This window comes from Nicotiana tabacum, unplaced genomic scaffold (genome assembly GCF_000715075.1).
Source record: "Nicotiana tabacum cultivar K326 unplaced genomic scaffold, ASM71507v2 Un00026, whole genome shotgun sequence".
NCBI lineage: Eukaryota > Viridiplantae > Streptophyta > Magnoliopsida > Solanales > Solanaceae > Nicotiana > Nicotiana tabacum.
In genome coordinates, this window is record NW_027438264.1 from 216847 (window position 1) to 242027 (window position 25181).

Here is a 25181-nt window from a genome sequence, read left to right on the forward strand (position 1 = left end):
TGGGACCAGTTCTCTCAGCTCTTCATAGAGAAGTTTCTGCCTATCACATTAAGAGAGGAGCGTCACCGTCAGTTTGAGCGTCTCCAATAGGGCAGTATGACTGTTACTCAGTATGAGACCCATTTTGTGGATTTGGACCGTCATGCCATTCTTCTACTTCGCACCGAGAGAGAGAGGGTGAGGAGGTTTATTGATGAACTTGCTCAGCCTATCAGATTGCAGATGGCTAAGGAGACTAGGAGTGATATTTCTTTTCAGGTGGCTGCTAATATCGCTAGACGAGTCGAAATGGTTCTTACTCAGGGAGGTCAGGGGTCTGACAAGAGACCTTGTCATTCCAGTGAGTTTAGCGGTGCCACATCTAGAGGCAGGAGTACTTTTGGTATAGGCCTCCTCCCAGGCCGTTTCATTCAGCGCTCCAGGCATCCCACGGTGCCTCAGGTGGTCATGGCCCTCAGATGCATTATTCTGACCAGCTAGCCTACAGTGCACCACCAGCTCCTATTAGTGCACCTCCACTCCAGAGTTATCAGGGTGGTTATTCAGGTCGACAGGGTCAATTTCAGGGTCAGCAGTCACAACAGCCAAGGTTATGTTATATTTATGGTGATCTGAGACACATTGCTAGATTATGACCTCGAGTAACGGGCAGCTCACATCATCAGAGTTTTCGTGCCATGGTTCCGGCACCAGTTGCTGAACCACCTGCTCAGCCAGCCAGAGGCAAGGGTCAGGCAGCCAGAGGTAGAGACTAGACTGTTAGAGGTGGAGGTCAGGCCGTTAGAGGTGGAGACCAGCCAGTTATAGGCCATTCCAGGGACGTAGTTCAGGGTGGTAGGGCCCATCCCCGGTGTTATGCTTACCCAGTCGGGCCTGAGGCTAAGTCATCTGATGCTGTTATCACATGTACTATTTCAGTTTGCAGTAGAGATGCTTCAGTTCTATTTGATCTGGGATCTACTTAGTCCTATGTGTCATCCTATTTTGCTTCCTTTTTAGTTGTGCCCCGTGATTCTTTGAGTGCTCCTGTGTAAGTGTCCACACCTGTGGGAGATGCTATTATTGGAGATCGTGTTTATCATTCGTGTGTGGTCACCATTGGTAGTCTTGAGACTCGTGTAGATCTTCTACTTCTCGACATGGTTGATTTTGATGTCATACTGGGTATGGATTAGCTGTCACCTTATCATGCTATATTAGATTGTCACGCCAAGATGGTGACCTTAGCCTTGCAGGGGTTGCCTCGATTAGAGTGGAGAGGGAATCTTGGCCATTCTGCCAGCAGGGTTATCTCTTATGTGTAGGCTCGACATATGGTCGAGAAGGGGTGTCTAGCTTATTTGGCTTATGTCTAAGATTCTAGTGCGGAGGTTCCTTCCATGGATTTGGTGCCGGTTTTTTGTGAGTTTCCAGAGGTGTTTCCTGCAGACCTGCCGGGGATGCCATCCGAAAGGGATATTGATTTCTGTATTGATTTGGATCAAGGCACTCAGCCCATTTCCATTCCGCCATACCGCATGGCCCCGCCAGATTTGAAAGAATTGAAGGAGCAATTGCAAGATTTGCTTAATAAGGGCTTCATTAGACCTAGTGTCTCGCCCTGGGGTGCACCCGTGTTGTTTGTGAAGAAGAAAGATGGATGGATGAGGATGTGTATAGATTATCGGCAGTTGAACAAAGTCACCATCAAGAACAAATATCCATTGCCGAGGATTAATGATTTATTTGATCAGCTTCAGGGTGCCAAGGTGTTTTCAAAGATTGATTTGAGATTTGGCTACCATTAGTTGAGGATTAGGGAATCCGATGTTCCTAAGAGAGCTTTTCAGACTCGGTAAGGGCATTATGAGTTTCTAGTGATGTCATTTGGGTTGACAAATGCCCCATCAACATTCATGGATTTGATGAACCGGGTGTTCAAACCCTACTTGGATTCCTTTGTGGTTGTGTTTATTGATGATATCTTGATCTACTTCCACAGTCGAGAGGAGCATGAGTAGCACCTTCGGATCATTTTTCAGACTCTGAAAGACAACCAGTTATATGCTAAGTTCTCAAAATGCGAGTTTTGGTTGAGTTCAGTTGCTTTCTTGGGTCACGTTGCATCAACAGAGGGTATCCAGGTGGATCCTAAGAAGATTGAGGCAGTCAAGAACTGGCCTAGACCCACATCAGCTACAGAGATCCGTAGTTTCCTGGGTTTGGCGGGCTATTACAGTCGATTTGTGGAGGGGTTTTCATCCATAGCAGCCTCGTTGACCAGATTGACCCAGAAGGGTGCTTCGTTCAGGTGGTCATACGAGTATGAAATGAACTTTTAGAAGCTCAAGACTGCTTTGACCACGGCACCGGTATTGGTGTTACCCACAGGTTCAGGATCTTATATAGTATATTGTGACGCATCTCGTATTAGTCTGGGTGCGGTATTGATGCAAGGTGGCAAGATTATTTCATATGCTTCACGGCAGCTGAAGGTTCACGAGAAGAATTACCATATTCATGATCTAGAGCTGGCAGCCATTGTTCATGCGCTGAAGATTTGGAGGCACTATCTTTACGGCGTGCCATGTGAGGTATTCACTGATCATCGGAGCTTGCAGTATTTTTTCAAGAAGAAGGAACTCAATTTGAGGCAGAGAAGATGGCTAGAGCTATTGAAAGACTATCATATCACCATATTGTATCATCCTGGGAAGGCCAATGTAATGGCCGATTCTTTGAGTAGAAAGTCAGTTAGTATTGGTAGCCTTGCATATATTCCAGTTGGTGAGAGACCACTTGCATTGGATGTTCGGGCCTTGGCCAACTAGTTTGTGAGGTTAGATGTTTCTGAGTCCAGCCGTGTTCTAGCTTGTACAGTTGCTCGGTCTTCTTTGTTTGAGCGCATCATAGATCGGCAGGATGACGATCCTCATTTACTTTTCCTTAGAGACACAGTGCGGTACGGTGGTGCCAAGCAGGTTACTGTTGGAGATGACGGAGTTTTGAGGATGCATGGTCGTATTTGTGTGCCTAATATGGATGGACTTTATGAGTTGATCCTTGAGGAGTCCCACAGTTCCCGGTATTCTATTCATCCGGGCGCTGCCAAGATGTATCAGGACTTGAGGCAACATTATTGGTGGAGGCGAATGAAGAAGGACATAGTTGCCTATGTAGCTCGGCGCCTAAATTGCCAGCAGGTAAAGTGTGAGCATCAGAGACCTGGTGGTTTACTTCAGAGGTTAGATATTCCTAAGTGGAAGTGGGAGCGTATCACTATGAATTTTGTTGTTGGACTCTCACGGACTCAGAGGAAGTTCGATGTAGTTTGGGTCATTATGGACAGGCTGACTAAGTCAGTGCACTTCATTCCTGTGGCAGTTACCTATTCCTCGGAGCAGTAAGCAGAGATTTATATTCGGGAGATCGTCTGTCTTCACGGTGTGCTTGTGTCCATCATTTCTGATCGAGGTACGCAGTTTACCTCGCACTTTTGGAGGGCATCTCAGCGTGAGTTGGGTACGCGGGTTGAGTTGAGCACAGCATTTCATCCTCAGACGGACGGGCAGTCCAAGCGTACTATTCAGATCTTGGAGGATATGCTCCGCGCTTGTGTTATAGACTTCATAGGATCGTGGGATCAGTTCTTTCCCCTTGCAGAGTTCGCCTACAACAACAGCTACCAGTCGAGCATTCAGATGGCTCCCTATGAGGCATTATATGGTTGGCGGTGTCGGTCGCCAGTTGGGTGGTTCGAACCGGGAGAGGCTCGGTTGTTGGGCACAGACTTAGTATAGGATGCCTTGGATAAGGTCAAGATTATTCAGGATCTACTTCACACAGCTCAGTCCAGGCAGAAGAGTTATGCCTACCATAGAGTTCGTGAGGTTGCATTCATGGTCGGAGAGAGAGTGTTACTTCGGGTATCACCCATGAAGGGTGTAATAAGGTTCCGAAAGAAGGGCAAGTTGAGCCCTAGGTATATCGGACCTTTTGAGATTCTGGAGAGAGTGGGAGAGGTGTCTTACAGGCTTGTGTTGCCACCTAGTTTAGCATCTATTCATCCGGTATTCCATATGTCCATGCTTCGAAAGTATTACGACGATCCGTCCCATGTGTTAGATTTCAGCTCTATCCAATTGGACAAGGATTTAACTTACGAGGAGGAGCCGGTGGCAATTCTAGCCCGGCAAGTTCGCCAGTTGAGATCAAAGAATTACCCTCCAGTTCGAGTGCAATGGAGAGGTCAGCCTATTGAGGCAGCTACTTGGGAGTCCGAGTCCGATATGCGGAGTAGATATCCCCACCTTTTCACCAGCCCAGTTACTTTTCTATGTCCGTTCGAGGACGAATGGTTGTTTTAGAGGTGCAGAATGTGATGACCCAAAAGGTCATCTTTTATTTTAGAACTCTAATCTACGCTCTTAAGCCTTAAAAATCTTATTTTTACCTTTCTCGATTTGCGTGCACAGTCCTGGCACATTTCCGGAAAGCTTTTATGTTGAAAATTGATGACAATAATAATTTATGCCTTAAAAGTTAATTTTAGTTGACTTCGGTCAACATCTTTGGTAAACGGTCCTGGATCCGTGTTTTGACGTTCCCGGTGGGTCCGTATCGAATTATGGGACTTGGGCGTATGCCCAAAATTGAATTCGGAGGTCCGTATCGAATTATGGGACTTGGGCGTATGCCCGGAATTGAATTCGGAGGTCCCTAGCTCAAGTTATGAATTTTTGATGAAAATTAAAAGTCTGAAAATTATTTGTTTTTAAGAATTGATTGATGTTTGGCATTGTTAGTATCGGGTTTGTATTTTGGTTCCGGAGCCCGGTACAGGTTCATTATGATATTTAAGACTTGTCTGTGAAACTTGGTGAGAAACGGAGTTGATTTGACGTGATTCGGACATTCGGTTGAGAAAATAGTAACTTTAAAGTTTTCTTGAGAATTTTATTTGATTTGGTGCGAAATTTAGAGTTATAGGTGTTATTTTGGCGATTTGATCGTGCGAGCAGGTCTGTATGATGTTTTTAGACTTGTGTGCATGTTTTGTTTGGAGCTCCGAGGGCTCGGGTGAGTTTCGGATAGGCCACGAGATGTTTTGGACTTTGGAAATCTAGTTTTTTTCTGCAGAGTCTGGGTTCTGGTATGTCCTTCTTCGCGTTCGCGAAGGTGCTCTCGCGAACGCGAAGAGTAAACTGATGAGGCATGGATTTTTTCTTCGCGAATGCGAAGGCTTGGTCGCGAACGCGAAGCGATGAGGGTGTTACCCTTCGCGAACGCGACAAGCCCATCGCGAACGCGTAGTGTTAGGCACTGGGGGGGGGGTCAGCCTTTTCTTCATCGCGAACACGAACACTATCTCGCGAATGCGAAGACCAGGGAAGGGTAGCCTACGTGAACGCGAGCATTGTCTCGCGAACGTGAAGGCTTGGCAGCCTATACTCTTACTGAACATGACAGTGCTCTCGCGAACGCGATGAACACTGTCGCCCAGCACTTAATAGAATCCAAACACGGGATTTAGCCAAAAATTCATTTTTCTCAAAAACCAAACGGTGTGAGGCGATTTTTCAAGAGTCATTTCTTCCCCAAAGTGTTGGTAAGTGATTCTAAACCATTTTCTTTCAATTACCCATTCCATTTCTTGAATTTTCAACTTAAAATCTAGAGTTTTCATGGAAGAATTAGGGGTTAGGGTAGAAACTAGAGATTTCGGAAATTTGGGGGTTTAGACCTCAATTTGATGTCGGATTCCAAAACCAATTATATATTAGGACTTGGGGATGAATGGGTAAATAGATTTTGGTCCGAACCTCGGGTTTTGACGAAGCGGGTCCGGGGTCGATTTTTCGACTTTTTGGAGGAAAATTTGGAAAATTTAATTTATGCAATATAATTGATTCCTTTAGCAATATTTGATATTATTGAGTCATTTTTGAATAGATACGAGTGGTTTGGAGGTGCATTCCAAAGGAAAAGCTGTGATTGAGAATTAAGTGGCCTTCAGAGCGAGGTAAGTGTTATGTCTAACCCTAACTTAAGGGAATTAGGAACCTTACATTATTTGCTAAGTGAAATTCATATGAGCGGTGTATATGTTAGGTGACAAATACTTATGCGCCGCCAATTTACCTGTTTTTTTCATGTTTCTTCTGTTTTCTTATATTGTCTCTTCCTATGCCTAATTGCTACATGTTTATACTAGTGTTGTTAAATTGATCGTCATTATCATGTTTACGGATTTTCTGTTGGTAATCGAGTATTTATTTAAAAGTTGAGATTTATATTGTGGAACTAAATATTGAAGTAAGGTTTGTACTTGTTATTCTATCTCCCTGTTGTTATTTATGTATTGCATTATGGTAAGGGAGAGTGTTAATGTATGAAGAGTGATGTCGTGCCATGATATGAGTGTTAATGCACGAAGGGTGATGCCGTGCCATATTGTGAGTGCTAAAGCACAAAGGGTGATGTTGTGCCATATTGTGAGTGTAAAAGCATGCATGGTGATGTTGTGCCATGATATGAGAGTTAATGCACGAAGGGGGATGCCGTGTCGTTTCTATTAATTTTATGGTGAGATTGAGAGTAAAAGCACGAAGGGTGATGCCATGCATTTTTCCTTACTGTATTCACTATTCCTGTTGATTCATGGTATATTGACTGCTCCGGTGATCATTCTGTTGTAGTTCTTTATCTTGTATTCCCCTCAGTATGTTTCCCTCCCGACATTTTCTGTTTAGTTCTTCATTTCTGTTATTTGTATATACACTGTTAAATTGTACATGTTGATTTATAGGTGCCTTACCTTAGCCTCGTCACTACTTCGTCGAGGTTAGACTCGACACTTACCAGTACATGGGGTCGGTCGTACTGATACTGCACTCTGCACTTTCTGTTCAGATTTTGATACCGACTCAGGTTGATCGAGATTTTGCTATTGGTCCGTTGTCTGGTGACTCAAGGTAGATCTGTCGGCGTGCACAAACCTTGAAGTCCCCGTCTATCTTTTATGTACTACTGTTTCTTTCATTCAGACAGCTGTATTTCTTTCAGACTATTACTTATAGTAAATTCTAGAATACTCGTGAATTGTGACTCCATATCCGGGTGGTAATAATTAATACAGTTTTATGATATTCCACACTTATTATATTTTATCTTAGTTAATTATTGTTAATTACTGAATGGGAATAAGGAATTGGTTTAATGATTATCTAACGTTGGCTTGCCTAGCAGGTGAAATCTTAGGCGCCATCACGGTCCCATCGGTGAGAAATTTCGGGTCGTGATATCGTTGAAGCTAGAACTTGTGAGATATATATCGAAAGACTTGTTAGTAATGTTGTCGAATTGGTGGACTATTTTGTAAGACTCAATATGATTATTATTGATGTTGTTTGGTCTGTTTTGTGGTCATTTTAACTTTTGGGAAGTCATATAAATAGGGGAGGTGCTGTCCGTTTCATCGTAAAATAGGTTGCAGTCGATACATAATAGTTACGATACTTAAACGATAACGATAGTGTCATTTCTCTTATTGTAGACTAAAGAGTCGTTACATTTTTATAACTTGAGGTTGGGAAGTATATACAAGGTATGTGAGGCTATCCCTTTCTATCTTTTGCATGACTTCGATTGTGCATAATGTAATGAACGAGCTTCCAAAGATACTCCACTCTTAGAAGCTAGTAGTACTTACATTGTTTCCCTTCGTATGGAACGATTGATGTTGATGTTACTTCTCTTATTCTTATGTTAGCAATGTTGTTGGTACTTCCTGATTCTTATAAGATTCTTGATGAAGAATTAATCCTAATAACATGTACGGAGTATACCGACCTTACGTCACTCCGAAAGGTTCAAAATATGATTCCAATGAGTCCAGCACGCATCATATATATCTATCTATTTTACTCTACTAAGTCGAGCTATAGTCGGCGAGGTACGACACCTATTGTGCAAACACTTATTAGTTGGGTTTTACCGAGCTCGACATGGCCTTGTACGATTCTACCGAGCCTTATGATGGCCGGGTACATTTTTACCGAGCCTATTATGGTCGGGTACGATATGATGATGATGATGCTCACATAGGTGTATGTATGTTTTAAAAGTTTATGTGTGTGTATATATATATATATTCATTTCATGCCAGTAGACCTCAGAGATACCCAGATGTTACAGGTTGTATATTCTCTATCCCTGTTTACATTATTGTACTTACTTATGCTTTCTGCCTTACATACTCAGTACTTTATTCGTACTGATGTCCTTTTTATTTGTGAAAGTTGCATGTCGTGATGTAGGTCCTAATAGACAGGTAGGCGAAGCTCCCCCACCATAGTAGGCTGCATAGTTCAGCGATTATTGGTGAGATCCCTTCTCTGGACTTGCCGTGGTCTTGGTATGCATTTTTGTTATAGATATTATGGGTATGTCGAGGCCCTGTTCCGGCAATGTTGCAGCACTTATATTCCTTTAGAGACTCATAGACAGGTGTCGACTCATGTATAGTTTGGATTACCTTGTCAACTGAATTTTATTGTATAGTCTCTCATGGCAGCTTGTCAGCTCGTACCTTATACATAGTTTCATGATAGCCTTGTCGGTCCATGTTATATATGTTCATGCCATTATATGTCATTGTTGGTTGTTTAGGATTCATGTCTATCATTTATATTGATTTCGTCGACCCTTATAGATAACAAGAAATGTTAGATAAAATGTGCGTTGGTTTTCGGCAGGTATGGCCCGGGTGCCAGTCATGGCCCTCCAGTTTGGGTCGTGACACCCTACTAGCTACAATCTCATTTAATTTTTTAATATTTTCCTTTTTGAACCCCCTTAGTAAAAATCATGCCTCCGCCACTAGTGGTGGTGAATGGTGATAGTTAATATTGGTAGATGGTAGTGGTGGTGGTAGTTGTAGTTGTGTTGAGGAAGGTGATGGTGGGTGGTGAAAATTTATAATGGTGGGCGGTGTCGGCTATGGTTATTGATGGTGATGGGGTAGTTGGTAGTGGTAGTTGAGGTGGGTGAGTGTGTGGTTATGGTTGAGGATAGTGGTAGTAGTTGATAATGGTAGGCGATGGCGACAGTTAGTAATGAATGTGGATAATAACATCTTAATGAAATTAAATCTTTGTTATACAAACCCATTAAGTGATTGTAAAGTAAATAAAATAAATACACTTAATGATTAATTAAGATCTGAATTTAATAATAAACGCACTAAATGTCTCAGATCTGAATGATTAAGATTCAGACCTCCATTAAGTACAGACAAATGAGGCCTAAATAGAATTAGCAAAGGATTTTATTGCAATTTAGTGATAAAATATATCCGCAGATAATTCCTATATTTTCTTTCTTTCTTACTCACTGCAAGCAGAGAGAATTTTTTTATGATAATGAGAAATTAGTCTAAATTTTCTTAATGGGAGAAAATGTGAGAGGTGGAGAAGTGAAAAGGCCATTGAGCAACCCCTTGGCTATGTGGTGATAAGCTGCTTCTGTTAAGTGAATTCCATCCCAATTTGCAAATTTAGAAGAGTCCAAACATGCCTTAGAGCCAATATGACCACATCTTGCTGAATTGTTGAAGTTGTAAGGACCTCCACCTCCACAACATGCTACTAATGTATTGAAAAATCCTGTGACATTTTGAATGGACACAAAATGAGGACCTAAAACAAAAAAAAACAGTCCGGTGCACAAAGCATGTTCTCATATTCACACCAAGTCTAGGGAAAGGTCAGACTCCAAGGGGTCTGATGTAGGCAGCATGTCCTAACACAAGCATTAATGACGGATTTCACGGCTCGAACCCATGACCTATAAGTCACACATAGACAATTTTACCGTTGCTCCAAATATCTATAATGGTATATATGTAAACACAAACACACTTTAAATTTCATCATACTTTTGTAACTTTTACACTTAGAAGATCTCATATTCCCTCTGTTTCAGTTGATGTGGTAAAATTTGAATTGACACGGAGTTTAAGAAAGAAAGAAAGACTTTTGAAACATACGAATATATATATATATATATACACTTTTCATTAGAGATAAAATAGAAAGTTTAATAAATTATTTTTAAATTTAAAAAACTATCATCATTTTTGAAACGGACTAAGATAATCAAATTAATCAACAGTAAGGTTAAACTACTATAATATAAATTTAGAAAGATGTAATTAAGAAGTTCATCATAATAAAATTAACTTACCATAATGCTTTGGAGCATGAAACAATCTCTTTGCAGCTCCATAATAATCAGCATATATGATCTTTGCATGAGGATATTCTTCTCTTAATTTCTCAAGGGAGAGTTTAAGCTGAGAATTGTGATATTTAGAGAAGGCATTGTAGGCTTTGAGACATCCATTTTTGTCATATGCTGCTTTGTTTGTAGTGCCAAACAAGGTTAAGTACAATGCTGAGCACCCAATTGGCAAATTCCCAGGAACTATCAATTCTACTGCTCCTTCCTCTATCAATACCTAATTAAGAGCAAATTATGAAGGAAAAAGTTAAATAATAAGGTTGGGTGAGTCAAGACCTCATTTACATAGAACATCATGTATTCAGACAAAGTCCGAAAAAAGATTGCATGTTAAGGGTGTAATGTAGCAGGGGCGGATCCAGCTTTAAGGTTATAGGTTCCTGTGAATTCAATAACTTTTGTACAAACACATTTGTATTAAAAAACTCACTAAATATCTATAAATATTTGACTGAGAATTCAATTATTATTATACATATATAACTCAAAATCGTTGTAGGAATTCATAAATTTCAAATCCTGAATCCAACTCTATGATATAAATAACCTACCTTGATTCAAGAATTAATGACTGCTTTCACGGTTCAAACCCGTCTAAGACCTCATCATATTTTGAATATTAAGGTTGGATGGCCTAGGCCAATACACAAAAGTTGAAATGGATTCTTTAGGCTATAATTTACTTTTTTAATCTATAATGAAAGTAGAGTGAAAGCTTACACTTGTTGCTTCAATAATTGTTTCAACTACTGCTGGTACAAGAGCTTTAAGTTGTTTAATGCTTCCACCAACAAAGTAGGGGTAGTTATAGTCATTGCCTCCAATCTCTCCCACTATAAATAGTGATTTTTTAAAGTATTCTCTACAATCTGCAGGTCAAAATTAAAAAGAATTAAAAAAACACAAAGGAAAATTAAGAAAAGCTATGAAGAATTAGTCTAAATAGCAGCCGACCTAACAGCCTAAATTAAAAATAATTTGACAGATGTATAATATATTTATAATCCATGTATGAATGTGCATAATCGGGTATTAATCGGTGTATAAGTTATTTTTGCTGATTGCAAAAAATAAACAGTGATTTCGACCTGCTATATTTGTGTAGCAATCCTACAAATTATAGTGTTATTTTTTAGCTCAACTCTTTTTTTATTATGCTATTTTTACCAAAAAAAAACAATAATTTATTTTTCAAACTTATAGCAACTGATTTTGAAAGCTTGCTAAAAACAACCAGCATTTGCAAAAGCTCAAACAAATTTTTGCCGGTCCAATTTTTTGCAAAAATAACCAAACGCCACAATATCATGGCTAAATTAATAATCGTCATTACTATACCTTTTCTCGTGGCACAAATGTTAGACTTCACTTCCTGAAACCATCCCACCTGGTCAGTTAATGAAATATTTGTCCATAAAACTGTAATATTCTTACTATAAAAATACTCAGCAGCAATTGCAGTAGCTCCAGCAATCGCAAAATTCACTCCATGTTCGGCTTTTACGCCATTTTTCAGTGCCAAATAGGGTGGAAGTAATGGCAATCCATACGCCTCCGCTACATTTAGTAGAATGAAAATAAATGTCATTACTTTTAAATTAGTGGCGGAACTAGAAATTTTACTATGAGATTAAAAAAAAACTTTTACACTACACATCAACCCAACAAAGCCCACAACAAAAAGATAACCCTAATCTTTAATTTTTACAAAGTTTAGCCAGTATAATCGCGGTATAATATGTGTATAGTCAGTATGTATATATTATATACTTATTATACATGAAATATACACCAGCGGCAGCTACAAATGATTATGGCTAGACAAGTGAAAATATTTCTAGCCGCCCAGCTAAAAATGTTAAGATTGCAAGAATGTAAGACCTAAAATTCGCCTATGCTATATATAGTATTTAAGTATTGGGCAGTCGGGTGCACAAACTATTCCACATTTACATACTGTCCAGGAAAGGACCGCACCTCAAGAGATGAGACGTAGACAATGCCCTAATTTAACAAAATATCATTGCCTTCAAACAGTGGTGGGGCTAAAATATTTAACAGAATATTAAAAACAAATACAAAAATATCACACTTGAGATTTGAACCTGCGACCTAAAAGATTATTTGGGACAGATTTACCAATAAAGTAGGAAAGGATAGCTTCCTTACGTGAAGGAAGTCAATAACTTAGAAATATACAAAAAAAAAAAAATTATTTTTAATATATATTTCCGACGAGGAGATAATTAAATTAAATCCCTTTGGACCATGTAGTTACGAACATTTTATATATACTAACATTTAAATAAACATAAGAATAAAAATAGAAGAACATTACCAAAGAAGTCAACAATTAACCGTCCATTTGAACATCGGCCAGTGGCATGTTTGAAAAACGTTTCTCCGTAGGGGAGTTTTCCGATGACCGGAAAAGCTAGGGCACCGGAGAGAAGGAAATTTCCGGTATCGGCGAGTGAATCACCAAAGCTAAATATTGCATTATAAGATTGTTGATTGGGTGAAACTGAGCTCAAAAAGCAACAGAAAATCAAGAAGATGATTTTCATGACGATACACGTAGTTTATCACTAAGTAGTCTGAAATTCCGTGGACAGAAGGTCTAATTCTGAGCCGAAGTTCTATTTATTTCGCTATTCCCCTTCCTGACCATAGTCACTAAGGAAGGGTCGGGGCGGACTGCAATTCGTCCTAGTTTAGTCTTCTCTTCTGAGACGATTGGAGAGTAAGGAAAGGACACTTTTGAAGAAGGGCACAAAGAGCATAAATTTCTTTCCACTTTTGTTAGATATAAGCTTTTAAAAATTAGGTCTACATAAATTAAATTAAAGATAGTCTTTTCAGTGGTGGTGATAAATGGTACAAGTAGTTAGTTGGGGAACATGAAATTCATAAATATATAGACTTGAAGTAGGTGAAAGACGAAATTATAGATATTAATTAAAGGAAAATGGCCAAATATACTTCTCTACTTTAGTATATTATTCATATTTATCATCCGTTATACTATCGGGTCATATCTACCTTTATCGTTAGCCAAACTTTTTAAAAATACTCTCCACCTAACGGAAAGCCACCAAATTAAAAAAATCCCTATTTTTTTAAAACCCACTAATAACTCGTTAAATCTTTTTTATTTACTGCACTTCTTCCTTACAGATTAGTCATCTCCTTCATAGTCATTTGTTGAACTTAAGACGTGAAAGACATAAAAATATCGACAATCATATACTCATTTATATATTGAGTCACGATTCTTTTAATATCCTTATTGTATGTTTATTATATTCTACCTTTTCAATTTTTTTTCTTCTAGCTTTTCTCTTTGTTTTTTTCCACCATGCAAAATTGTGCCGAGTATTCACCATGATTGTTTTCCACCATGACGTGAATGTTTATAGCATCTTATTAGGTTAATAATTATGAAGTCTTAAAGCAGTTACTAAGGTATTTCTTCCTCTAACAATGAGCCTTTGTTGATGAATATTCACGCACCATATTTTCTTATTCTACTTTAAGCATTTGAGCAACGAGTAATTATCGCCAAATCACGCCTTAAGAATCAAAGTTAGATTTCAAGTTATGGGATGGGATACTCATAATTCCAGCTGAACTTATAAGAAACAAAAATTAGAAAATAATTAGAGGAGATTTAGTTTAATATCAAGCTGGAGTCTACGAAAATTATCAAGAATGAAATAAAGTACACCAGCAAGTTGAAAAGTAACTTAACAATCTAAGTACACTAACTGCATGCATTAACCAAACACAAATATTGATAAACTATATATCAATTGTTATTACCGACATACAAACTAACTATCAAGTGTGCATTGCATTAGACAAAGGGGTGCCATATTAAAACCACAAAAAATACAACCAAACGTGATAACATGACATCCTAACGCCACCATGATGTTTTAACTTTAATACCACACAAGAGGGGGGGGTTGATTTGTGTGGTGTCCAATTTTTCGCGTGCACAGATTATGGAAGGACTTGGTTCTTCTATGTGTTCCTTATACTACTGTTGCGGAATAATAAATGCAGAAATTAAAGAACACAAGTATTTTACGTGGAAAACACCTAGCTCAAAAGGTGAAAAAAAACCCACGACCTACTTCCCAGTAGGATTTTCCCAAACTATACACCAAATCACTGAGCCAAAAACTGCATTTACAAAACACTTTTGTAAACCTAGGATTAACTCTAATCCCGTTGTGGTAACCAGCCTCTAACTGCTGTGACAACTTCAAGTTAACTCTAACTTGAATACTCTGAGTACCTATTACAATTGACTCTAGATAAAGCTGAAAGGTACAATACGAAAACACCTACTACAATTGAACTAGAATAAAAGACAAACACTTGGAACTGGTTCTTCTATCTGGTTCATGTAGCTTCAGGTTCGCACACTTGAATTACACACGAACTGCTTGCAAAATACTTTGCTATTTTGCTATCAATTCACGTTTAACTTCTGCTTTTGTACGTCACCTGTAGAATGAGAACATCCTGCGATTTATAGAGTTAGTAGAGTAGAAAATAACTAGAGTGTTCTAATGCTACTCTTCCTTGGTGGAAGAGTTCTAGTTAATCTCAACTCCTAACTCCTTCCTTATCTTAGATAATGTTCTCGTTGAGTAAGGAGTCCTTCTCCTTATAAATTATTCAATCTTTTCTATCAGTAGATATATATTATTATGTCAGATTTCGTTTATCTCCTGCATGTGCATCTCACGTGCTTTGAATCTGCCCGTGTCTATGCCTACCAGTGATGGACGTGGTTCATCTCTGAGTTCCTTTGCCAATCTTCAAAACTATCCTTAATTGGGCCAACAAATTCTCGCTTTAAATGATGACAAACTCTGTGCTTCCATAAGCTTAGGGTATATTTCAACTTAGCCCAACACCAACACAATGTTAGAATAATTTTCACTTATCATCAAGGACCAGATTCATCAGGTTATAAATATCACTGTTCAGAATACAAAGCACATTTTTCCCCATTTTGGCATCATCAAAAAGTTGCATAAAAAATGTGAGATAACCAGATTTTAAAACTTACTCATGGCCACTGGGGCTACTTCAAATGCAATCATGGATTAATCATCATAGATCAAGCTAAGAATTTTAACCATCAAAAAAATATAAATAAACAGTTAGAGCAAAAATAGTGAATTTCATTGATGATTGATATGATTCTTCCACAAAGCATAAAAAGAAATAAACATATTGGAAACATGAGCAAAAACAACAAACAAATCCCGAACTGGGTCTCTGGTTGATCTACACTGGGCTAGAAGTTTAAGGCTTGGAAGAACTGGGGGCTTGGTTCATGGCTTGGAGAAGTTTCAGCATGTCTTGAAGAATTCCACCATTCTTCTCCTTTTCCCTTGCTAGTCCAGTTTTGAGAGCATCTCTCTCAGACTCTACCTCAGCCAACCTTTTCTTCAGCCTCTCAATCTCAACATCCTTAGCCTCACTTTCTTGCACCAAGGCTCGCACATTGCTATTCACCGGTACCTTCTTAGATGAACCAGGTTCTTTAGGAGTGACATGGACTTCATAGTCTCAAGCAGGCAGCGTATTTGCCCCAAAATGATCCTTGCTTATACCAACCTCCCTTTCTTCTTTGGATTATAACTTTCAATCAATCTCTTCAGTAGGTCAACGAGGGTTTCCTGTTCAGATGAAACAGGTTCGCCAGACCCACTTCCCCCTGTTTTTTTTACACTCTCCTCTACTCCAGCAGATTTTTCTCCCCAAACAACCATTGTACATGTGTCTTTGGTTAAACTCACAAGAGTGGGTGAAGAATCAACCACTCTTTTACCCTTTCTCCTCACAGCACTTGGAACACCCTTGCTCTCTTTTTCTTTTTCTTTTTTATTTTTACCACCAATTCCTCCAGACTCTATAGTTTCAACACCTGCTTTAGACCCTACTAGTACAAACCTATTCTCCAAATTTGTTCTCTCCCCGCAACAACCTTGCAATCAAGCATCTTTACTCTTTTCTTAGAGGTTGGGGTGGTGGAAGGGATGATAGTGGGTGTGGAAGTCTAATCAAACTGAATTTCAGTTTTGAAAAGACTTTGGAGTGTATCCCTAGAATCTAGGTACTTCAATTTGGTTGGGACTCTTTTGAACAGAACTGATTCACTTGTAACGGATAAGTCCAAAAGGAGTTTGGAATTAAGTAGGACTCTTCTCATGATCCAAATATTATTATTTCAAGTTATACAGAGTGTAGAAAACATATTGTGTTATCTTGATGAACCAGGTTCTTCACTGAGAATACTCTTGTGTAAGTCTAAATTTACCAAAATAGAGAAAATATCATTAGAGATTAATAAGTCATTTTAACACATGGCACAAGAATATACTATTTAAAGTATGAGACTAAGCAAAAATTAATCTAATTATATACGCATTTTTAGATTTTCTAACTAAACCCAACAAATTGTTTTTCAATTTTTTTTTCGTTTTGAATTCTAAACTGATCTTTTTAGGTGATCTGAATCATCCCTAATTCCAACCTGTTCCTTTCAAAGTGATATCTACTTAAGGCTTTTGTGAAGATGTCAGCTATTTGCTTGTCAGTAGCACAAAATTCCACAGTGATCAACCCTTTTTCATAGTTATCCCTCAAAAAGTGATGCCTAACATCTATGTTCTTAGTTCTCTTGTGATGAAAGGGGTTCTTAGTCATACTAATTGCACTAGTGTTATTATAAAAAATAGGAATACAATCAACATCAATTCCAAACTCTATTAATTGTTGTTTGATCCACAACAATTGAGCACAACATGAAGCAGCAGCAACATAATCAACTTTAGCAGTAGAAAAGGCCACTAAATTTTGCTTTTTGGTGGCCCAAGACACAAGACATGAGCCAAGAAAGTGTGTCATACCTGAGGTGCTCTTTCTATCCACAAGAAAACCTACATAATCAGCATCAGCATATCCCACAATATTGAAATTACTATCTTTTGGATACCAAAGATAAAGATCAGTGGTGCTTTTTAGATATCTCAAAATTCTCTTGACAGCAGTCAAGTGAGACTCCTTCGGGTTTGCCTAAAATCTTGCACAAAGGCCTACACTAAAAATAATATTAGGTCTACTAGCAGTGAGATACAACAATGAGCCAATCATTCCCCTATACAACTTCTGATCAACAGATGAACCAGGTTCATCTATATCCAACTTTGTAGCTGTTGCAATAGGAGTGTCAATTTCTTTGGAGTCTTCCATTTAAAACCTTTTAAGTAACTCTTTTACATACTTCTGCTGATGGATCATAGTTCCATTTGAATTTTGTTTAATTTGTAAGCCTAAAAAGAAATTAAGCTCTCCCATCATGCTCATTTCAAACTCACTCCCCATTAGTTTAGCAAATTCTTTACTTAACTTATCAGTAGTTGCTCCAAAGATTATATCATCAACATATATCTAAACTACCAAGAGATATTTACCTTTTTATTTCAAGAACAAAGTATTGTCAATTTTACCTCTCGTGTAGTCATGATCAAGCAAAAACTTTGATAATCTTTCATACCATGCTCTTGGCGCCTGCTTGAGCGCATAAAGTGCTATGTCAAATTTGTACACATGATCAGGACTCTCCTTGTTTTCAAACCTCGGAGGTTGCTTGACAAACACTTCTTCCTTTAGATAACCATTGAGGAAGTCACTCTTGACATCTATATGGTGGAGGGTGAATTCTATGTAAGCAGCAAAGGCTATAAGGAGTCTTATTGCTTCCAACCTTGCAACTGAAGCAAAGGTTTCATCGTAGTATATGCCCTTCTCTTGGCTATATCCTTGAACCACCTACTTGCCTTGTTCCTTGTAACTGTTCCATCTTCATCAATTTTATTTATGAAGACCCATTTTGTGCCAATTACTTATTTGTCCAAGGGTCTTAGTACCAGATGCCAAACTTGACTGATTTCAAATTGGTTGAGTTCATCTTGCATTGCATTTACCCAATCTGCATCCGGCAAAGCCTCAACAACATTTTTAGGTTCAATAAGAGATAAGAAAGCATCAAAAGCATAAAGATTCTTTAATGAAGATCTGGTTTTTATTCCAGAGGTTGGATCAGTAATTATATTTTCAATGGGGTGAGAACTTTGATACTTGTAAGGTTTCACAACCAACTGGTTTCCCCTTGATGTTCCTTCAATGTTTTGTTGTTGTGGAACAAGTTTATGGACAGGTTCCTTTGAGGTTTGGGAATCATTTACTCTTTGTTTTGTTCCCCCTGTCATGTTGCTCTGGGTGGAAGAACCTGTTCCATCACCTATTCCTTCTTCCACTGCAGCTTCTGTCTAGGCAGTGGTTTCATTTAAGTTTATTACCAGCCCAATTGCTTCATCATCATGTTCATGTCTCTCGGAAAGAATGTTAGTTTCATCAAAAACTACATGAACACTTTATTCAACACACATATTTCTTTTGTTATAGACTTTATAAGCTTTGCTATGTGAAGAATATCCCAAGAATACTCCCTCATCACTTCTGGGATCAAACTTGCCTAGGGAGTCTTTACCATTGTTGTGCACAAAGAACTTGCATCCAAATGCCCTAAAATGGGATTTATTTGGTTTTTTCCCTTTAAGTAACTCATAGGGAGTCTTCTCTATAAAAGGTCTATTCATGCACCTATTTATGATACAGCATGCAGTATTTACAGCTTCTGCTCAGAAGCTATGGGGCAGTTTACTAGAAAGAAGAATAGTCCTAGCCATATCTTCAAGTGTCCTATTCCTTCTTTTAACTACTCCATTGTGTTGTGGAGTCCTAGGAGTAGACAAATTATGATATATGCCATTCTCATCATAAAATTCAGCAAATCTAGCATTTTCAAATTCAGTACCATGATCGGATATAATTGATGCAAGTTGATTACCTAGTTGTTTCTGAGTTTTTCTAACAAAAGAAGCGAACATGTCAAATGCTTCATCTTTAGTTGTTAAAAACAATGTCCAAGTAAACCTAGAGTAATCATCAACAAGCACCATCACATATCATTTACCACATCTGCTTAATGTTCTTATTGAACCACAAAGATCCAAATGGACCAGTTCCATCGTTCTGGTGGTGCTTACCACTTTCTTGCATTTAAAAGAGGATCTTACCTGCTTCCCCCTTACATAAGTCTCACAAACTTTGTCTTCCTTTAACTTGATGTTAGGCAGCCCTATCACCAGGTCCTTGGAGAGTAATTTGTTTAGTTGACTCAGACTTGCATGTCCAAGTCTTTTGTGCCAAAGGAGGGGATCATTATCCAACACACTTAAGCAAGTGAGTTCATTTTCTGACAGTGTGGACAGATCTACAATATATATATTGTTCACTCTTTTTTCCTGCAAAATAATCTTGTCAGTGGTAAGATTAATCACAAAGAATTTAGTAGAGGTGAATGCTACCAAGTTACCTCTATCACAAAGTTGTGATATACTAATTAAACTGTATTTTAGGTCGTCAAATAGACATTCTCAATCGAGTGAGAGTTAGTCTTACCACCTTACCAACCCTAATTGTCTCACCTTTCTTCCCATTTCCAAAGGAGATATTACCTCCTTTGAGGCCCTCAAGTGAAAGGAACTGGTTCTTGCTTCCTGTCATGTGCTTTGAGCAGCCACTATCTATGTACCATATTTGGCTGCTCCCCTTCACTTGGACCTGCATAAGGAAATCAGGGGTAGTCTTAGAAACCCAAACTAGTTTGGGCCCCTTTCTATAGGTAAAAAGATGAATCCAATTCTTTTTATCCCAACCTGGCAACCTATTTTTCCCTTGAACAAACTTTTTCTTCTTTTGACTAGCCTTTTTTTTTGCAGTGCATTCACTTTTATAGTGACCAGTCTTACCACAGTGTGTGCAAAATTTGTTCTCAGGAAGTGTGAGATACTTGCTTTTGGGATCCCATTTAGGTGGTAAATTCTCAAAGCCAATTCCTCTTCTATTGCTACTATGATGTTCCTGTAGCCATGACAGTGCATCAGAGGACCTGTTCCATTTACAAGTTCTGTCTAGTTCATGCTTGACCTTGCTTAGATCCTCTGTCAGAATTCTTACCTGCTCATCCTTCTTATACAACTCATCTTTTAGTTTACCTACATTTTCTTCTAGAGTGAGTTGTGTGCAATCAACTGTCTTTTTACTTGTTCCTAATTTCAGTTTTAGGTTTTCAGATCTAAGTTCTAGGACATTTGATTTAAATACATGAACCTGGTTCTTTAGCGGAGTATTTTTACTTATAGTCTCACTAACTCTAAGTTCCGGGTTTTTACACTTTGCTTTTAAAATCACACATTCCTTAGACAACTGTTTCTTTTCATTGTTTATATCCTCAGATTCATCAATGAAATATAGAAGTAACTCAGATAGGCTTTCTTTAGACAAAAACTTAATCTTATCTTTTAGATGGATTATACTTACTTCAAATTCCTCATAGGATTCTCCAATTTCCATAAGTGCTTTTTCATCTTCATCTTCATCATATGAGTCCTCATCTGAGCTTTCTCCCCAAGCAGCAACCATAACCTTTGTTGATCCTTTGTTCTTCTTGGGATGAACCTGTTCCTTCTTTCTGTTTCTTCGTTCAGCTCTTTCCTTCTTTCATTCAATTTCCCATTAAGGACAGTTTTTGATGTGGTGATCAGTCTTCCCACACTTGAAGCAGCCCTCATTGGTCTGTTTTTCAGGAACCCTTGGTTTGTTGTAGCCTCCACTTCTTGAAGAACCCTTTCCTCTCATTAGGTACTTCTTGAAGTCCTTTGTGATCATATCCATTTCATCATCTTCTAGATCAGAACCTTCAATGATTCTGAATGCCAGGCTCCTTTCCTTCTTGGGTACATCCATCTTCATGGTTTTCCTTCTAAGTTCATAAGCAGTGAGATTTCCAATTAGCTCATCCAACCTAAGAGTGGCAATGTTCTTTGATTCCTAAATGGCAGTGATTTTGCTCTCCCATGTAACTAGCAGAACTCTTGTCAAAATCTTCTCAAATCTGTCTTCTTCAGAAATAATCCTTCCAAGAGATTTAAGTTCATTTGTCAGTGTGGTGAACCTTGTATACATCTCTTGGATGGTTTCCCCTTCCTTCATGGTGAAATTCTCATATTGAGAATACGGTAGTGTTCATCTGGACCTCTTCACTTGAGGTGTTCCTTCATGGGCCACTTGCAAAGTGTCCCAAATTTCCTTAGCAGTGGTACAACTTTCGATTCTACTATACTCATCTGGACCGAGTCCGTAAACAAGCCATTTTTTGGCTTTAGCATTCTTCTCCCATTTCCTCAAGTCATCAGTAGTGCAGTCAGCTCTTGTTTTTGGCACCTCTTCTCCTTCGGCATTTATCTTCATGGTAGCCAGTGGACCATCTGTGACAATGTTCCATAGCTCATAGTCTTCTCCTATGATGTGATCTCTCATCCTGTTTTCCACCAAGAGTAATACTGGCCGTTGAAGAGTGGTGGCCTAGTAGTGGATTTCCCTTCCCAGTTTTCAGGTGGTGCACTCATTTTGATCTTCTCATAAGGTGTTAGCCTCTTCAAGGATAACCCGCTCTGATACCAAATGATGTTTTAACTTCAATACCATACAAGAGGGGATGGGTGATTTGTGTGGTGTCCAATTTTTCGCGTGCACAGATTATGGAAGGGCCTGATTCTTCTATGCGTTCCTTATACTACTGTTGCGAAATAATAAATGCAGAAATTAAAAAAACGAGTATTTTACGTGGAAAACACATGGCTCAAAAGGTGAAAAAAACCACGACTTACTTCTTAGTAGGATTTTCCCAAACTCTCCACTAAATCACTGAGCCAAAAATTGTATTTACAAAACACTTTTGTAAACCTAGGATTAACTCTAATCCCGTTGTGGCAACCAGCCTCTAAATGCTGCGACAACTTCAAGTTAACTCTAACTTGAATACTCTGAGTACCTATTACAATTGCCTCTAGAAAATGCTGAAAGGTACAATATGAAAACACCTACTACAATTGAACTAGAATAAAAGGCAGACACTTGGAACCGGTTCTTCTATCGGGTTCATGTAGCTTCAGGTTCGCACACTTGAATCACACACGAACTGCTTGCAAAATGCCTTGCTATTTTGCTCTCAATTCACGTTTAACTTCTGCTTTTGTGCGTCACTTGTAGAATGAGAACATCCTGCAATTTATAGAGTTAGTATAGTAGAAAATAACTAGAGTTCTAATGCTACTCTTCCTTGGTGGAAGAGTTCTAGTTAATCTCAACTCCTAACTCCTTCCTTATCTTGGATAATGTTCTCGTTGAGTAAGGAATTCTTCTCCTTATCAATTATGCAATCTTTTCGATAAGGAGATAGAATTCTTCTCCTTATCAATTATGCAATCTTTTCGATAAGGAGATATCTATTATTATGCCAGATTTTGTTTATCTCCTGCATGTGCATCTCACATGCTTTGAATATGCCCGTGTCTATGCCTACTAGTGATGGACCTAGTTCATCTCTGAGTTCCTTTGTCAATCTTCAAAACTAACCTTTACTTGGGCTAACACACCATGAACAACTATGAACCAAAAATATAAATTCTTACTAATCCTACTTCCACCATTATTCTCGGTCTCTCTCTAAATGAATAAAATGTGTTAAGATGTCTCAGAAATCTAGGTTCCTTATTTTTATATGATGGGTTTAACAGGTTATGGGTTAATGATTTTTTTAAAATGATTATTTTATTAATCTGGTGGATTCCATTAGATGGGGGTATTTTAAAAAAGTTTCGTTAACGGTAAGGGTAGATATGTCCCGATAGTATAAGAAAGGGTAGATGTTGTCACGACCCAAAATCCGACTAGCCGTGATGGCACCTAACCCACCCGCTAGGTAAGCCACTTAACCACTAACCAATTCCAATAAAAATTAATAAAACAATTTAACAAAATAATTATCTTAACCTTATACATTCTCCAAGAACTGGTAGTACAAATCATAAGCTTCTATGAATAGAATTTACAAAACTGGTATAAAATAATACATTATCTGTTTGAAATGTACATGAACAGATTGTTATAAATCTAAGGCTACCATGAATAAGAGGCAGCTACAACCGGAACGCAGGTACATCTTCATATCCAAATCCCAACGAACACAGCAACGTCAACATCCAATATATGTACGCAAGGTGCAGAAGTGTAGTATAAGTACAACCGACCCCATGTACTCAATAAGTAACAAACTTAACCTTAGGTTGAAAGTAGTGACGAGCTGGAACACAAGTCGTGGTCCAACACCAATAGCCAACAACGTTTCATAACCATATAATTTAAAGCAGCACAAGTAATAATTCAACCATAACATACTCAACTTAATCATGATTTCTGAAAATAGCTCTGCCTTTCAAGTGTATCAGTGAAAATTCAAATCTTTTACCGAAATTGCAAAAAATATGAGTAAGTTTGAAAACAGTAATTTTTCTAAAATTCCTTTCAACAATAAATAAGATGCTTCATTTTCTTTCCACATAGCCAGTGGAAAATGCATCAATATGCCCATATGCCAATATGTGTGAAAAGTCATGAATGACGTGATACCGTACAACATGAGGAAAATGCATCTCTATGCATGTATGACAAGTGTGCATGTCAATGCGATGCAACTCTGTGATAAAACCATATGCATACTCTCAGAGTATCATTTCACTCAGTCCTCCCAGTCACTCAATCCTCACAATCGCTCGGAACTCGCACTTAGTAGATACCTGCACTCATTGGGGGAGTGTACAGACTCCGTAGGGGCTCCTTCAGACCAAGCGCTATAATCTGCACGGACAACTCACATGCTATAGTATCAATATCTGTATCCGCACGGATAAGTCATGTGCTATAATAAGCCAATCTGGCCTATTGTGGTGTGCAGCCTGATCCCATAATAATAAAGTATATAAAGACAATATGGCCTGCTGCGGCGTGTAGCCCGATCCCATTACTATCCTCACAATCAGGCCCTCGGCCTCACTCAGTCATTAATCTCTCCAGTCCCTCGGGCTCACAATGTCATGAAACTAGCCTAAAATGATGATATGGTGAATCAATAAATAGCAACAGAGACTGAGATATAATATGTAATAAAATAAATATGACTTAATATGAATTTTCAATTTAAAATAAATAATTCACAGCAATATGACCTCTATGGGTCCCAATAACACTGGCACAAAGCCTCACCATTATTTTTAATATGATTCTCAGCTCAATTTCTTTAACACATAAAACTGCATAGAAAATGCCAAGATTATTTGACTACAGAGTTCTACAGAACAATTACGTCATAATTTCTATGGTGCACGCCCATACGCCCGTCACCTAGCATGTGCGTCACCTCCAAACAATTCACATAATACGTATATTCAGGGTTCATACCCTCAACTCCAAGATTAGAAGAGGTACTTACCTCAAGCAGTGTAATTCATTATTCTGCAATGTCTTTCCCTCGTGAATTTGCCTCCAAACGCCTCGAAGCTAGACACAAATAATTCGATTTAGTCAATAAAATTTACTGGAATTAATTCCATAAGGAAATACTAATTTTCCAACAAAATTCAAAATTTAACTCAAAAATCGCCCGTGGGACCCACATCTCGAAACCCGACAAAAGTTTAAAAAATTCGAAAGCCCATTCAACCACGAGTCTAACCATACCAATTTTACCAAAATTCGACCTCAACTCGACCCTCAAATCTTCATTTTAAACCAACATGGTTTTTCTAAAATTTTCAGCTTAATTCACCCATTAAATGATAAAAATAACCATGGATTCGGGTAATTTAACCAATATTGAGTTAAGAACACTTACCTCATTGTTTTCCTTG

The 25181-nt window shown here is 38.4% G+C and overlaps 1 protein-coding gene across 2 annotated transcripts; it reads right to left on the bottom strand.

Annotated features, from left to right (window-relative positions):
- Positions 1-9190: 9190 nt before the first annotated feature.
- Positions 9191-13126, bottom strand: LOC107773200 (GDSL esterase/lipase At5g45910-like). Of its 2 annotated transcripts, XM_075248706.1 has the most exons (6): positions 12620-12986; positions 11732-11838; positions 11620-11653; positions 11002-11150; positions 10225-10498; positions 9191-9644 (listed from the first exon to the last, which is right to left on the bottom strand). In XM_075248706.1, exons 1-6 carry the CDS (start codon positions 12846-12848, stop codon positions 9415-9417), a joined length of 1023 nt encoding a protein of 340 aa, XP_075104807.1. In that variant the 5' UTR covers positions 12849-12986; the 3' UTR covers positions 9191-9414. The 2 variants fall into 2 exon arrangements, with proteins under 2 accessions (XP_075104807.1, XP_075104806.1); XM_075248705.1 differs by having other exon boundaries at positions 11620-11838; positions 12620-13126.
- Positions 13127-25181: the final 12055 nt, after the last annotated feature.

Excerpts from the sequence above, each read along its gene's own strand:
- LOC107773200 (XM_075248705.1), bottom strand. The coding sequence starts at position 12,848 with ATGAAAATCATCTTCTTGATTTTCTGTTGCTTTTTGAGCTCAGTTTCA. Across the intron at positions 10,499-11,001 it reads CAATTATTGAAGCAACAAGT|GTATTGATAGAGGAAGGAGC; the intron begins GTAAGCTTTCAC and ends GCTCTTAATTAG. Across the intron at positions 9,645-10,224 it reads TCATGCTCCAAAGCATTATG|GATTTTTCAATACATTAGTA; the intron begins GTAAGTTAATTT and ends AAAATGTCACAG.